Raw genomic sequence first — 16855 nt, 5'->3', positions numbered from 1 at the left:
ACAACAGACAAAGAGGTCAATAAACCATTTGATGGCAACCTCTATAGGAGTTAATTCTTCCGACGTATGGATCAAGCCAGGGAGATAGCAGAGGTTGAGACAGATATGTGTCTGGGAGTTTGGACCTGAGAGGGGGAGTTAAGGCTCATTGAGAAGCTGGCATTAATAGCGATGACTCTCAGCTTGACCTCTGATATGGGTCAGGTCCGTCTCTGCTCTTTAAGAAGCTTGTGATTGAGGTGCCTGGCCACGCTGATTGGCGCTCTTATGGACTGCCTGTGGCAGGGCCCTGCTGCATCGGAGAGGTCATTACAAGGAGCCGGGGAACCTATCCTCTCCTTCCCCTCTGCAGCCTCACCAAACACATGAGGGACTGGGGAGGGACTGACTGATGTGCACGGGTACAGGGGGAGCACAAGTTCACAGTGCATGTGCAATAAAGAAAACAGAGAGGTGGCAGTGACGAATCGAGAGAGAGGGAGTAAAGGAGAAAGGATGAGGAGAAAGAAAAGAGTAAAAGATGCTCAAAAAGAGCCTGCGGCTGCTTGTGATAGCCAGGTGTGATCTGAGAGATAAACCAATCAGAGAGAGGCAAGAGGAAGAGAAGAAGAGAAAGGAAGGATGAGGAACACAACAGAGTAAGCAGAGAAAGGTAAAGGGACAGCTAGAGTTAAATGAAAGTGCGATTCATTGAAAAAGAGACAGAATGAGAGGAGGACACCGAATCACCTGGAAATGGGATTCTGTAAAAATGATCTGAGAGCAACTTTGGCCAGTTACTTTTGTTATATCTAGACACAATGCTTCTGCTTTGAGGATACAGCAAAAAGAACCTCTGAACCAGTCCCGAGAAACTAAAACAGGAGCGGAGGAGATACAAGATGGAGAGAAGGAGCAGCTGAGTGATGTAAAGAGAGATAGATGACGGATTTTTTTTTTTTCTTAGATCTGTAAAGACAAATAAATCCCAATTTAAAAATGAGAGGAACAATTCTGAAGGGATGTAAAGGTAGATGTAATTGTTAGGTGTGTGAGGCAACGGTGTGAAAAAGATGGGATTTTGAAATGGATGGAGAAAAAAAGAGGAGGAAAATTTGCCATCCATGAGATGATGTGTGCGTTTGGGCTGAGATGTGCTACTTCACACGGGAAAAGAATGATGTTAATTTCTCGTTTATCTCTCACAGATACTGGACTGACCTCCCATGATGCCTTTTTCTGTGTGTGTGTGTGTGTGTGTGTGTGTGTGTGTGTGTGTGTGTGTGTGTGTGTGTGTGTGTGTGTGTGTGTGTGTGTGTGTGTGTGTGTGTGCGTGCGTGCGTGCGTGCAGGTCAGGCTGGTGTCATCAGAACCAAGGAGGAGATCTAGAAGGATTTTAGAGTTTTTGGTTATAAGTCAGAGAGATAGAAAGATAAGGGAAGAGGAGGCGATTAGAGATTGAGAAAGAAAAGGGAGGGATATCAACATCAAACATGACCACTACACAGGGTGCTGGGTTAGGAGGGGATATGGGGGGAGGAAGGGAGACAAGGGAGGAGGAGGAGGAGGAGGAAGGGGCGAGCTGTGGTTGTTATGTTCATTGTGGTCTTTACCTTTTTGATCCACTTCTATTCAAGCATCGGAAAAAGGAGAAAGAAGGAGATAGAAAGATAAAAGAGAAAGACAGTAAGGAAGAGAAAGAGAGAGAGCGAGAGAGAGAGGGAAAGTAAAGGGAATGAAAGAAAAACAGGTGCAGGAAAAAAGAGAAAATTGAGATTAAATAAAACGCTGTCCTTTCTCTTTCTCTCGTTCTTTTTTTTTAAAGCAAGTTATCTGTCTGTGTTATGGTTGGCTACTCAGAGAAAGGATGGCTCAAATGGAAAATGAGGAGGGGAAAATGGCCTGACCTGGGTTTAAATCCATTTCCATTTCATTTCAGCTTTATCAATAATCCCCCAAACAACACAATCCACCCCCAACCACACACTCTCGACCCCACCTCCACCCCTCGTATTGCCACATCCCTCCCCCTTTCCCCCCCACTCTCCCTTGAGTGAAAAGTGCAGCCGCAGGAACCTGTTGGAGAAAGAAAGTGAGGAAGAATATTGTTGTGCTGCCTTCCTCTTCAGCTGCGGAGAGAGACAGAGAGCGGGAAAGGTGGAGGAGGAGATGGGGGATGGTAAATGGAAAGATGGCGATGAGGATGTCTCTATCTTTGGCTGGTTGTCTTCGGAGGGATCGTTGTACCACTCTAACTCCAGGTACGGTCTCTGTTGACACTAAACCTGTCCCTTGATCTAAAGACAGCAGAGCTTTTGGCGTTGCTCAATTTACAGAGTCAGGACGCTCGCTATAGAAGCCAGCAAAAACACTCAACCCATCGACCGTCCAATCAATGGGGAGCTGCCGGCTTGCCTGACCGAGGCGGGCTCATCAAAGACGAGAGAACAACAACAGGGGAAAGGGAGGGCTTGACAGAGTGGAACGCCTCAGAAACACACAGGGGGGGGGGGGGGGGCAGTCTACAACTGGGCTCATCACACACAAATCAATAGGTTGGTGTGTTTAGTCACACCGAGGCCTTGGCCGACACAAGCAGGTAAGGCGCGGCTCCCTCAATATCCGTGGCGTTGTTAGGTGCCTGGTAGAGCTGCCGAGTCTGGGGACGTCCACTGGCAGCTGGGGACTCAAGGAGGAGCGAGAACAGATCTCAGCTCCGCCTTTCCAATCCCAGACACTGGCACATGCCTTTCCCCCTGCGTTTTTTGGAGGCGCTAGTGGTGTGCAAGTGGATTGTCATGTCTCTCAGGACGAGACGTGTCAAAAGGCACTTGGCTGGAGGATCCCTGCTGCGAGCGTGATTGTTGACTATGTGTTGTGGGAAGTCTGATGTCCCACGGGGAGCTCTGTGAAATAGTCACAACACCTCGTAGGGCTGCCCATAAAGAAAGAAAAAAAGGTGAGAGAGAGAAAGAAGGAGAGAGAGAGAGAGAGAGAGAGAGAGAGAGAGAGAGAGAGAGAGAGAGAGAGAGAGAGAGAGAGCAGTAAAGAGACAAAAAGTGTGTAAAAGAAAAAAGGGATTGTTAGCAGCAGTAGTCTGTGTGGAGGATGGCCTTGCATCTTGGCAGCGGTGCAGCAGAGGCAGCATTAGTATCAACAGCCACACTGATCATTTATCATCTAATGCCAAGATCAAAAAGGACAAACAACCTCCACGAAGACCTGGGGAATGGCGGCCATTTTCAGCCTAGAGGGGTAAACATGGCAAAGCGATGAAAGCGAGGCCTGTGAAGCTGGGGCAGGGGGCAAGAAAGCATTACATCCCCGCCACCAACCGCGAGTGCAATCATTAGCTCCAAGGTTAGGGGAGGGAGAGGGGGGGGGCAGAGAGCATCTAGAGCTTTCATCCTCGCTGCTACAACTGCAGGGGGTGCATGGGAAGACCAGAATTCAGCCAAGCTCGAACACATTGAGGTGTTGTTTTTTTCACAGAGGAATCTGACAATAGAGCTCGTCCGCTGCATGGAAGTCGGAGACTGCATTTATCAAAGAGGGTCTGCTAAATGTGATGCTGTAAATGGACCAGTGAGTATGTAAGCAGCATGATGTGGTGAAGAGCGAGAGAGAGAGAGAGAAAGAAGACTTCTTCGGTGCTGCAGGAAAGGAGGAGAGGAAGAAACAGCGGAAGTGGACGACCTCCGTTGATTCCACTTCTTATGCTTTTGGTTGTCCTGAAAAATAAATGCTGAGCACAGACACAGCATCATCACACCGACTAAAGGACACACACACACACACAGAGAGGAGAGACAGAAACTCATCAAAGTGTCGTCACAGTGAAACAGGGGGTTAGTTTAAGGCCACCTTGGCTGTTTGTCTGATTCATTCAGCATTTCTCTTTCAGGGCCCTTTTGAGAAATAAGCCACTGCCCTCTCTCTCCTTAATCACTGCTCAGCGCTCTCTACAACCCTATCAATTACTCCCACACTAATGAGTACAGCTAGAAACACACACACACACACACACACACACACACACACACACACACACACACACACACACGGTTGGAGCATTGCAGGACAACGTAGCCTCCTCTGTCTCTTTCGCGCTGTTGAGAGATAGCGCGTCCTCTCCATCTTCTTCCGTCCTCTCCTCCCCCCGCTCTGTTTTCTCTTTCTCTCACTTCACATTTTTCACGGTGGAGTCATCCCTTTCCAGGGGCCTGAGCAAAGCCGCCTGCTTCTCATTCACCAAACATTTATGAGCCCGACGTCTAATGGTGTCCCTATACATATTAATAGAATTTCATTTTCAGCTACATCAAAGTGTTTCCTCTCCTCCCCTGAAAACTTGTCATATTACAATGCCATTATTCCTTCTACTGACAAACTCATCCCGACAAGTCAACTATCATTTCCAGCGCCTTTGTGTCCAAAAAGCTATGTCTTGTAATGAATAAGCAGTGCTGAATACATATGTGAGGAAAAATCAATTTCATAAAGTGAAACAGTGGCAGAGTTGCAAAAAAATGAGGGTAAAAGTAGAGAATACGGAGTTACCTAAGAAGATCTGACTCTCTGGTGTGCAACCTGAGCCTGCACTTTTAAAGCCAGGTCTACAGCTACCTGCACTGTGCATATTAACAAGATAAATCACAGCTGATGAAATAGCAGGGGCTCAACACTAGGTCTAATGGCTCTGGCATGGCTAACAGGGATGGCCCCAGTGAGTAGCATTTGGAATCAATAATGATGTAGCACGGTGTTCTGAAGAGGAGGAGGGGGGGGGGGGGGGGGGGGGGGGGGGGGGGGGGGGGGGGGGGGGGGGGGGGCAGGTAGGGTTCTTGGCGTACATCTGTGTTAAAACTGCAGTGTTGGCTTTCCTCTGCATGAAGTACATGCTGCAGCTGTGTGCACGGATCTGTGATGTCTTAATGGAATCCAGCAGTCTACAACAGACTGTGACAGTGTGAAATGCGAGTTCAGTTGAGCCGTTTTGTCTTGCTCTGTTCCGGCTGGCAAAAACAATGCTTTGTGGCGGGGAGGCCTCGCAGGGCTTTTTGGCTCAATGAGATATGATTGGACTTGTTGGCGGATGTTGAATTTTGCCAAGGCGATCCCACGCGCTGCAACACACGCACATTCTGGACCCTTGTCGGAGCTGAGCTGACAGGAGGATTGTGTGTGTGTGTGTGTGTCAGCTCGGCTCCAGCTGTCACCTCGCCGTTTCAGGTGTCTGGTAACATGGCAGCTGTGTGACACGCACATAGAGGACCCCCCTCAGATGTAAACATCACACACAACCATCAACATGGCTGCCACACCACCTCAGCTGCGTTGACACAACAACCTTTACACATCATCTTTCTTTTTCTCCCCCCTTTTTGTTGAGATGAGCGACGACAAACGCGAGTCGGCCTCGGATGATGCCAGAGTGCCCAGCGTTCCCATCCAGACGTGAACGATGGGGCATTACCAGAGCGATTAGCAGCAGCAAATTCAATTAATCTTGACAAATCTCTGCTGAGGCAGAACTGAAGAGAGCGATGCGCCCCCCTCTCCTGGTAATTAAAAGTGGCCGAGTTGAGTGGCGTGCGGTGCAACTGTGTCTAGGTTTTGGGATGAACAGTTGCAGCGCTGAGTCTGAATGTGTCAGGTCATATTTAGTTTGTCAGACGAGCACAAACATTTAGAGCAGCCGTGGAGTGGGTTGTGTGCGTACGCGTGCGAGCAACACTTGTTTCCGTCTCTGTGTGTGCGCGAGCGTGTGCAATGAGTGTAGCATAATCGTGCTTTTCCAGCGGAGGAGGGTGGCAGAGGACAGGGGTAATTGGCTCTTCTTTGTCACCTCAGACAGGTGGGACTTTTCATCATAGGGGGATCAGCTTCCAATTTTCTAAGCCTTGCCATACTTCAGACGCAATCAACAAAGTTTTTTTTAGGGGTTTTTTCACGCGAGGAGGAAAAATGCAAGTCAGCAGCTATTTAATCATCCCTCTGATTGCCTTGTGGACAGAGAACAAGCTCCCTCGTGCAGTCAGACGGAAAAAGACAAGGTTAGAATGCATGAGGAGAAGACGACAGGAAAAACTAAGCGATGCCACCTTGACCCTCCCATGGATATTATATAGGACACCAAGCTACAGCACAGGAGTAGGAAAGGATTAACAAACAGAAATACTCTAAAGGAGAGAGGCAGCGTGACTGCAGCTAACATCGACTGAAAGGCAGGTTAAGAGAGGAAGAGGACACTCGAGTAGAATACTTGTTGCCACTTGGAAGGCTGTGAAAAAAAGATTCACACCAAAGAATAATCCGCAAAGGCACAGTACCCAGCTAACTTCTTATCTGAGACTGCGGCTGCAACCTGACTCCACACAGTCTCTCAAAAGGTAAACTGAGCGCACAGAACCACTGAGCAGAGGTAGGGCAAAGACTGAAAGAGGTGCTCTGAAGTCCCTGAGTTTCCCTGAGCGTCCACAGCAGAGCCGAACGGCTGGATGTTTGAATATTCGCCGTATCTGTAAAAGAAAAAAAACAACAGAGACAGCAGCGGAGACACAACAGAATGATAAGATGTGACAGATTGATGGACAGAGTAAAAATAGAAGAATAATGAGAGAAACAGGGCAACGCATGAAGATTAAAGACCTCTGAGTGTAGACGCGAAGTGAGAGAGAGACAAAGGCAGGAGAGAGAAAAAGAGGAGTTAAGATGGATGAAAAGAGGTGATATTGAATGTTAGATAATAGATGGAGGATGAGTGAGAGACCTCAGAGAGAAGGGATGAGGAGTAAGAGGAAGTGAGCAAAGGAGGTTAGCGGCTTGGCTTGAACTCGATCCCGTGGCTCGCCACATCTGTGCCTGAGGAAAAAGCAGAGAGAATCACCCCATACTCCCATAACTTGGTCTAAACTAAACAGCTCCAGCGCCCCAAGAAAACCCCTGTCCCCCAGTCCCCCACCCCAAAAAACCTAAACACCCTCATACGCCCCTTCCTGCAACCCGGTTCTGCCTCCTCCTGGTGGAGGGGAGCACCACTGCCCCTCCTTTCCAACAAAGTGCTCCTGCACGGTGAGGGGATCAATGCTGAGAGTAATAATACATGAGAGGGAGGAGGGGAGACTGAGCTGAGATTTTCACATGAGCGAGGATCAACACATCAACATATAATCCTTGCTGTGTCTGCTCCTTTGCCTGTGTGAGTGTGCTCTTTTCTTTGTGTGTACACACAAGAGTCAGAGGGAGAGAGAGCAACTGTGCGCCCCCGTGTGTGTGTGTGTATATGTTTGTGTGTGCACAGGCGTGTGTATATGTCACACCTCCACGCAGCTCTGAGCAGTGCCATGAGGAAGTCAGACGTTACCATGGGGACATTAAAATGTGCGGCGCTCCAGGTCATGTGGTCTAAAATAAGCCTTTTGCTGTTTGTGTGAACATTCCCATTGTAAGGTGTGGCGTACTCACAATGTCCCCTGCCTCCCGGTCTCACTGTGCCCAATTTTAATTTTTATTGGAAATCAGAGGGACAGCAAAGGTGTTTGGCACCAGATAAAGGTGGAGGCATGCCCCTGGGTCAGTCAGTGTGTAAGTGTGGGGCGGTGTGTGCTACACTGCAGTGATCACCAATAAGGGCTGACCCCACGTTTGCAGTGGGCGTGTGTGAAGTCCTTATCAGAGCACCTTCCCCCATGTGAAAATCCCTCTCAGCATCTGGTGCGTCGCTCTGTCGATGAAGAAAAAAGGTTTAGCGCTCTGTGTGAGCGTGTGCATGTGTGTCTCTGTGCAGTGTAAGTGTACATGAGAGAAAGAAGAGAGAGACAGAGAGTGGCCGAGGATGACTGTGTGTCTTGTTTTGATTTTGTTGAAAGAAGCCAGAGAGAGCGGGTGAGTATATGGACGATATTTGTTGGGGTTTTTTTGGGGGTTGAAGACCGAAGGCAAGAGGTCCAGGTGGGGGTAAAGGGAGGGATTGGAGGGGCGGTGAATGGGGTGAGGGGGGTGGGGAGATGTGAGGGAGTGACAAGGGTCTCAGTACTCACTGTAAGGGACACACTCATACTGGATCTCCAGGTACTTGTAGGTCCCTGGGCAAGGGTCCGGGAACACATCCGACCCTGCTACCACCACACACTGAGTGCGGTTATTACACCTGCAAGAGGAGACAGATGGGGAGAGGAAGGGAGAAAACAGAGAGAAGGAAGGAAGTAAGTGATAAAAAAAATAACAAGCACCATTGTAAGAAAGAAAAAGAGTGGGTACAAAAAAAAAACCATCTTCAGGCTCTGAAAGACGAAGAGAACGGTAGGGAAGGGAGTAATTTCACACTAGACTAGATCATGTGACAGCTGCACCCAAGGGGAGGTGGGAAACAGACAGGGGGGGGGGGTGGAAAAGAAGTGGGATGAAGGATAGAGAGAAGTAAGGAGGGAGGGAAGAGGCCGGGAGAGGGCGAGTGACGTAAGAGCCTCCTCTCTTGGGGGATTGTGAGTGGGAGCAATTAGAGGTGAGAGAACAGGGAAGGACGACAGGGGGGGGTAAGGCAAATATTCTACACCACACGCACAGGGAAAACATTCATATGCACATAATACCTACATCTAAACCGCATCGCTGCATGCCTTCTCACGTTGGCACACTCTGGGAAACACACAAACACAAACACACACACAACAGAAGAGAGGACACAACCGCGCGCACACACACACTCTCTTATTCTCATCACATAATTCTCCTGTATCCAGCTTTTAGCATTTCTTCCCTGTGCTGCCTCTCCCTCCCCTCATATCTCAAATCTCTGCTGCACTCACTCTATCATCTCATCATTTCTAACAGTCTCCCTCCTTCCTTTACCTCCTCAATTCTCTTCTTTACCCCCCCCCCCCTTGCTCTCTCCTCAAGCTAGCACCCTGTGCCTCCATTACGTGCATGATGGATAGCTGAGAGAGGGCTTCCATTGATCTGAGCTCAGAGGAAGCAGATGCTGAGCACAAACATAGTGAGTGGCTGAAGGAAGCCGTACAAATACTCCTGCAACAATCCAAAACATACCCTTACTATCGCACAGACACACACACAGACACACACAGACACACACGCACACACGCACTGCACGTACACGCAAACACACCGCCCTGCACCAAGATGTTGTTTTGTTCTGCACAGAATAATGATGCTGACTTTAGTATTCCATACAAAATGTCACACATCAGAAGGAAAAAGCAGGAAATTCTGGACGAATTATGTTGTGAAATAGTGTCTTGTTTCCTCCGCCAATAGCAGCCACCGGATTTCCACAAATACACACAAGGTCCAAACAGATCAATAGTTACCTCTGTGACATTATCTTGAAGGCGTCTGGCAGGTAGCACTGCACGTTCTCCATCTGGAAGGGGTCTGCGTCACAGATCTTGTCATCAGTGCGGCCGTAGTTGGCCGTCTCAATCATGATGACATCACTTCCAGGGCAGCGCAGCTCAATTGGGTAGCCTTCACACGCCAGCTCTCGACGCATCAAGCCGAAGGGCATCATTGACCGGCTCAGTGCTGGAGTGGAAAGAAGGAGGGGAGGCAAAGTTATTGATAATTCAATGAACCTTAATACTTTTAGGAGGCACTTTATTACTCAACCACATTGTAAATATGATGTGTAGTATTTGACAAGAGCGGGCGGAATGCAAGTGGTTCCTATTGTCCTCATGTAAAACACAAATTAGCTGTTATCGACTCGCCTTCGCCCAGTGGTAATATTCCAGCTCTGTTGATGCACAGCCTGGCAATCCACTTTTCACACGGGATCATCTCAGATCACATATTGGCATGAAGGGTATGTGTGAGATATTGCACCACTTGTGAAACAAACTGATAGTTTCAAGCAAACTCCTACACACAGCCAGGGAGCAACTTATCACCGCCATCCCCACACCAGAGAGGAACCGTCTTCCTGAGCATCTTTTATTCTTTTTACCTCAAAGTATAAGTGTGTCACCTTAGGATTCTGAAGGTAATATTAGAACAAGCTAATTAAAAAAGAGAGAATTAATGTCTGTTTACACCTTCACCACAGGGGCGAGCACCATTTGCACACTCACTGCTGTTAATCAGCCATCTGAGAAGCATGTCAAAGTACTGCTGTGGCCAGCAGCAAGGCTCTTTGTGGAGAAGGGTCAGCAGAGACAGCAGGGTACTCAGGGTTAATCGCTGAGCCAGGCTGAGAGGCATGAAAGAGGGCTAAGAAGAGGCGCTGAGAGAGACACTCGCCATCTCTCCAGCTCTCTCCATAACTGCATACATTGTCTCTACAGTCAGCGTCAGACACACACGCACACACAGAAATAACAAAATGGCTGCCAAATTCCTTCACAGCCCAGGTAGAGGCAGAGACAGAATAGCAGTGGAGAGTGAGTGATCTGGCAGAGGAGCTGAATGTGGATTTGAAGGACAACCAGTGTTTCTCTGAGCCGAGGCTCCTGGCAGCAACTGTGAGAGCTGCTGTCCATGGTCCTGAACTGACAAAAAAAAAAAAAAAAAATCGAAGACTGGCAGGTGTGGAACTGTCCAATGTCCTGAAGAAGCACTCTTCCTCCTTATTTTCAGTGGAGAGGACATGGCACATATTAGGCCGATAATGGGCACCCTGTCAAATCTAAACAGAACAGTCCTACTCCTGTTCAAGCAGGCTGGAATTTGGAAGATCTTTCTTTATAAACTGAGGCTCTCACTACACAGAATTTGCCCCCTGCGCCAGACGGCTTAAGCAGCAGACAAGGGCACTGAGTCAGTCCCTCTTCCCCACCGCTGGAACCCACAGAGCAGGGCTGATTTCCCTCCCTGACTCTGAGCTAGCGCTGCTTAGGTTTCAGCCGCTGTCCATTCAGGAGGAGTGCCCATCTGGGTCAATGTCAATGTCAGTCATCCCAGACATGCTCTGCAGCGATGCGCTACATGATTCACTGCCATCAGACTAGCTCATATTTCTAAATGCCACCCATTTATGCAGCAGGGACTTGAGTTCAGTTGTGTAACTAACGCCATTAAGGCTGAATGACCAACGCGGACAGACTTCAAATCTTTTATGCCTCGCCAGCATGCAGTGCCAGTGCCAAATCACAAAGGCCTCAATGCAAAAGCGCATACTAATTAAAGCACAGAGATGCAAACAGCAGGCGAGGCAAGACAAACAAGTCCCCACACACATGCAAAAAAATCCACACGAGCAAATTAGCACAGACGCGGAAGTGCTGGGCAGACGAGTGTGCACATTTACAGTCAAACACACACTCACTTGCATGTGTGTATTCACACAGAGCCCTGGTGTCACAGTGGGATTACAATACGTAGTGTCAGTGTGTGGGCTTGTTCTCTTAACTACCCTGTGGTGTAAGTACACAGCGGCGTACAGCTGGCCAGCGATTAGAGCCACACAGTGAGCCAAGAGGAGAGTGAAACTGAAGGGGGCCACCAGGAGCGATCGCACTCTTTCTCACACTGTGGACCAGCACAACAGGAACATTAGTCCACATCTGAGGGGGTGGATCACACATTTGTCTTTACACTGCTATCACACATTATATGGTAAACATTTCTGAAACCGCCCAAAGAGTAGCTGATTTAATTTGTTTGGCTGTGGGTTAAGTTAAGACTAGGTTGTTTTGGCAGCATTGAATAAATACTGAAGATTTCAGCTTTATTTTGATTAATAATGGGCCTTTTATTGCTTTTACTTATGTTTGTGTATATAATTTCAGTTTGTGGCCTCTGGTAATGTTTGACATATCATCATTAATTCAGTCCAAGTGAGCAAATGTTCATCAAAACAGAGGTGCTCTGGAGGAAAGGGCTAAAACAAACTTACACTGAATGTGATCAATAGCCCAAATCCATTATCGTTTATTTTTTTGGCCCGGCTGTTACAGCATATATTTAGCCGTAATTGAGCAGAGTCATTATTGAGCCAGTGCACTTCCTTGGTGGCAGGAACCATGATAACTTGTCTATTTCTGGCACCATTGCAAATCTCTGCTTCTGCCATATTATAGCTTATTTGACACCTACACTCACACTGTCGGGCAAGTTCCGGGTTTAAGGTAGATTTCACTGTGTGAGTTCAGCAGGATGCACCTTATGTACCGATTTACGCCGTGCTTTTCTTTTGAATGGTGCATCCTCAAACCAGTGTGGAACTGAACTTCAGGGATTCAGTGTCTATGTGTTTGAGGAGTGTGTGTCTGTCTGTGTGTGTGTGTTTGTGTGTGTGCATGGTTGTGTGTCAGCCAGATGGCCTGAGGCCTAGCTGGAGCTGTGGCTAGCTCTGAGCTGAGATGAGATGAGCAGAGGATAAGCTTGGACTGACCATGGGCTACGATTGTCCTTCACTCTGCAGGAATCCATTAGGGTTTCAGGGTCTCTTCAGCCAACAAACACACTCGCAGGCGTACACACACACACTTGCACGTAGCCATTTAGCTGTGCCTGTCAGACTCGTAATAGCTGGATGAAAAAGTGTATTTCTCAGCAGCAGCCATACGTATAGGTGGATCTAATCCCTCACGGTGAGACTATGACTCATTGCCTCTGGTTTATAAAACTGTTAATATCTGTCCACTAGAAATGGTTACCAATTGTCCCACATACCGATAATGATATAAGCCAATTCAATAATTACACAAAGGGATTTGCATGAATGTGGTGCTGTGCAAGAGACAGCAATCTCTCTCTCTCTCTCTCTCTCTCTCACAGACACAGACAGAGACACAAAGTGGACAGACAAACCCACACCAGACATGGGTATGGTGTCACTCCGGGGCAGCTGGTCAGTGGGTCTGAAGCAGTTGGCTTCATAATAGAAACTCCATACAAATTAAGAGCAAGAGAGAGAACTGATTGGATTTGACTCATTATCCTCACACAGTAATTAAAGCCTGAGGGTAGATAGATGCTTGGACCCTCTGACAAGAGCATCGTTTTGTAAGAGCCAAGCAAGTCTTTGCACACACTCATTCTTTCTCTTTTATTATATCGGTCTCTACATCTACTCTCGCGCCCACACACATGTACACAGAAATGTTTGCCACAGTCCAGTGTTGTTTGGTAATGAGGAAACATGACCTAAATCCAAAGATCATGAACAACACTTGACAAACATTAACAGCATACCTTTTTTTCCTCGTATCAAAGTCCAGATGAAAGGTTCACGGCATGTATAGACAAATATTTCTCTCTTCAATGAAACATTAGCAAAAATGTTCCATCATCAGAAATGTGCTTTCAAACATAAAAGCACCATTTGAATGTTTCAGACGATTTGACCTTGGCTGATGCTCTACAGTGTGTTTTCTCAGAAATAATTGAGTGAGAAGTTTCGGCCTTGCAGGGAGCCAGAGACTGTGACACTGACTTTGCAGCTGAGTCACAAAAGGAGATTATACTTTTGGAGCGCTGTGGCCCCAAGGCTGACTTGTTAGCTGGCTGACTTCTTTCGGGGGCAGAAATGTGATCAGCTCCTCTTAGCCCCTCTGTCTGTTCCAGCAGTCATCTCCTAATGCTATTAGCATAGCACTGAAGAACAGAGAACATTTTCACCGAACAAAATTGGTATTTGAGATACTGGTAATGCTACTGATGATGCAGGATTCTTGTTATACTATTGTCCTTAAAATGAACTTTAAATGGCATTAAGGCAAATAAAGAAGTATCCTCTTTCAACCTAGATATAAGAGTGGAATATCAAGAGCACCCTGCATACATCTGCATACAGCATGCCGTCAAATTCAGCTATGAGAGCTGACACTCATGAGTTTCAGGTTACGTCCTTTAGGAAAGCTGGAAAAGAAAAACAAGTCATTTTACAGTCATTGGACAGAACAGAGAGGTCTCGGTGATGGGAATCCCGCTCTCGCACAGAATCATCCGCAACCAATTTCTCCAGTACTTTATCAGCTTAGTGCTGTAACTTAGCGAGTCACTTAGCACTCTGAGTAAGCGTAATGACTCGCTGGAGCATGGCCTGTCACGACAGACAAGCAGAGGCGATGTGGCCAGAGCTGTCACATCCAGGCAGCCTTCAAGCTGAGGAGTTGTGACAAAGTGACATCCTGAGACAAACCTAAAGGCCTAACATGAGGGTGCAGGGGATGGGGCTGTGCGAGCCTGTGGGACAGTGTGAGTGTGTGTCGGCTTGTTTTACTATTTTGGTTGAGTCTGAGAACCAGGAGCCAACTGTACCTTTGGAGTCCAACAGATGCTGGACCGCACAAGTTTAAATGGCTGTCTGAGGTTTAAGAATCTGTATTTCTATTTTTTCAAAAGAAATAGAATTAGGTTAGAAAACTATCATGATAACTTTTCTTGTGTTGTCAAACGATAACATGGTTATCAAAAAGTGAGGCAAAGGCCAACGCATTTCTTTGCACACAATAATGTTATATTCGGGTCCCCACAAAGATAGGTGTGGGAGTAGGAGTGGGACATGCTGGCCTCAAAGCTAGGATGCTATCTCATCTCCTCTGACTCTTCAGCCTGTCAGGAAAAGGAGTCAGAGGAGATGAAATGAGGAGTGACTGTATGGGAAGTCACCTGCTTTGCTATATGGTCGGCTCACAAAGCAGTGCCGAGATAACACACATCCACTGTGATGGAGCCGAGTCAAGCTCACACACAGGGATGGAGAAATCGAATGGCAATGAAAATGAGACCGAGTAAAAATAGAAAGAAAGACAGCAATCATCTTAGATGCTGGGAGAAGAGGAACAGGAAGACCATTCTTTGTGGCTGCACAAGGTCACAGAAATAAAGGGAGCGAGGCAGACAGATTTGTCGGAGAGGACCTCCTATTGTTGTGATGTGCTCAACACAGACAGCCTCTCTCCTCAGCGGCCAAGTCCTCTAACTGAACTGAATTACAGCACAGCCCATAACATTACATCATTCAAAAGAGAATTAAATGTGCCCCCATTGGAAGCGGGATACACACACCCTCATGCAACACATACTCATGCGTTTGCAATAATGCACATACCAAAATTCTCGCAGGCGTTTACAAGCGAGCCCTAACCCTCTTCCATTCTCAACCTTGAGAACTCAGTGTGTGTTGACAAACTCTGTTGTATGGTGGTGGTAGGGGGGACTAGCAGGCATCGTAGATAAAGACAGGCGGCTGAAAAGACACTGAGTAGCTGAGCAACACACACATACACAAACTTGAGGCGAGCCCAGACGTGCTCATACTGTCAAACCACTTCACTGCTGGCCGTGGCGCCTAATTATGCAATAAAAGTGCCTCGGTGCAAGAAGGGTGGGGGCACAGCCTAGCCCAAAACTCAACCTGCCTAAAAAGTAGAAGATTCACCCCGTGCAAAATATCCTCGGTCTCCCCAGGGAGGGGAGCTGTGCTACAGGCCCAACACAGCTCGGTTCCTGTTCTGTTCTCCGTTTCCAGCACGCATCACACGAGGGAGGCCAGCAGACAGTGAGTCAGACCTAGATTCATACAAACACTGTGGTGGAGTAAAACTGCAGGTGCTGCAGGGAAACAGCCACGGGGATGAGGAGGAGAACGCAGCGCAGGCAGAGAAACAGAGACAGGAAAGTGAGAACGATGGCGAGAGACTGAAAAGAAGAAAGTGTTCCGAAAAAAGAGGGAGAGTGAGAGATAAAGTGGGGGGGAGGGGCTGGGTGAGTACCACTAGGGCGTGCTGTCAGAAAGGCGTGTATGTGTGTTTGCAAGCGTGTGTGTGTGTGCGTTTGCAAGTCACATCCAGAGACGTGTTAGGGAAGATGAGTGTCAAAGCCCAGCCCTGCTGCAGCATTAGACAGTTAATTAACCTCCTTATACGCTGAGCCAAAGGTTCGGACGGGTGGACGGTGCGTCTGTGTGTATTTACTGTGCATGTGTATGAGCTGATCAATAAGTTTCTAAGTATATGTACAGCATGATGCTCATGTACCTTCACATTAAATCTATAAAAATGGATTGGTTGTAAAATGCTGATGAATCCCTCTTCCACGTGCACGCCATCTTGTTGACTTGCAGTACAACGAACATTTCTGCCACTCGTGTTTTCTTCTTTTTTACCTCGGCACCATCCCTCAATCCCACATCCAATTTCATCTGCCCAGAAACCCTTTCACTGACCCTCCCTACTCTTCCTCATCGCCCTCCCCTCATCCCCTCCTTGTCTTCATTCCCCTCCTCTCGAGCTGACCCCTCACCTCTAGTTTTCCCCCTCTTCTCTTTTCGTTTCTCCTTCTTTGCTACGTAGCCCCCCACCCACACACGCACACACACACACTCTCTACTCTCTCTCTGCCCTTGGCTGCTGGCCGTAAGCTTCTGCAGGTAATTATCAATCTGCAGTCCACAAAACACACAAGAAGCAAATGCACACATGATGTGCTGGATGCATATGAATACAAATACAAACATGCACAAACACACACACACACACAGTCCTTCATGGCTACACAGCCTCAAAGTTACGCGGCTACGCCCTGAGAGAAAAAGGGCAGCATCACACAACTGCACAAACAGGAACACAGTCCCCAATCCTTTATGTAGGGGTATGTTTGCAGTACACAAATCAATGTACACACACTAACATACACTGACGCATACAACTACAAGCAAACACAAACAAAATGGCGACACACTCACAAACACTGTGAACAAATGAATAAACAAACGCACAGCGCTTGTATACACGCACAGACACGTGCGTCATCTTCAAAGGGAGGTGTGAAAGAACACACCGTCACTCCGCCCTGGCCTATCCCTCCTACTCCCGCCCACCCCCGACTCCCAATATATGTTCAAAGGCCATCCATTAACCTTTCACTCACACAGTCCTCTCTGTGATCTACTGCTCTCAGCCAAGGGCTT

The 16855-nt window shown here is 47.7% G+C and overlaps 1 protein-coding gene across 6 annotated transcripts in view; it reads right to left on the bottom strand.

The window, feature by feature from the left end:
- adgrl1a (adhesion G protein-coupled receptor L1a) overlaps positions 1-16855 on the bottom strand; it is a 135883-nt gene that overhangs the window by 34614 nt on the left and 84414 nt on the right. For 3 of the 6 annotated variants that reach the window (XM_069524395.1, XM_069524394.1, XM_069524393.1), the window contains 3 exons: positions 9312-9525; positions 8022-8131; positions 1593-1607 (listed from right to left, as the gene is read on the bottom strand). In XM_069524395.1, coding sequence (XP_069380496.1) covers positions 1593-1607; positions 8022-8131; positions 9312-9525 — 339 coding nt within the window. Of the gene's footprint in view, positions 1-1592; positions 1608-8021; positions 8132-8577; positions 9291-9311; positions 9526-16855 lie in introns of those variants that run through there. The other 3 variants (XM_069524397.1, XM_069524396.1, XM_069524398.1) reach the window with 3 other exon arrangements.

The sequence above is a fragment of the Paralichthys olivaceus genome, chromosome 5 (assembly GCF_024713975.1).
Source record: "Paralichthys olivaceus isolate ysfri-2021 chromosome 5, ASM2471397v2, whole genome shotgun sequence".
Classification (NCBI taxonomy): Eukaryota; Metazoa; Chordata; class Actinopteri; order Pleuronectiformes; family Paralichthyidae; genus Paralichthys; species Paralichthys olivaceus.
Note: the sequence above shows the minus strand (reverse complement) of the source record. Positions and strands in the feature narration are given on the sequence as shown.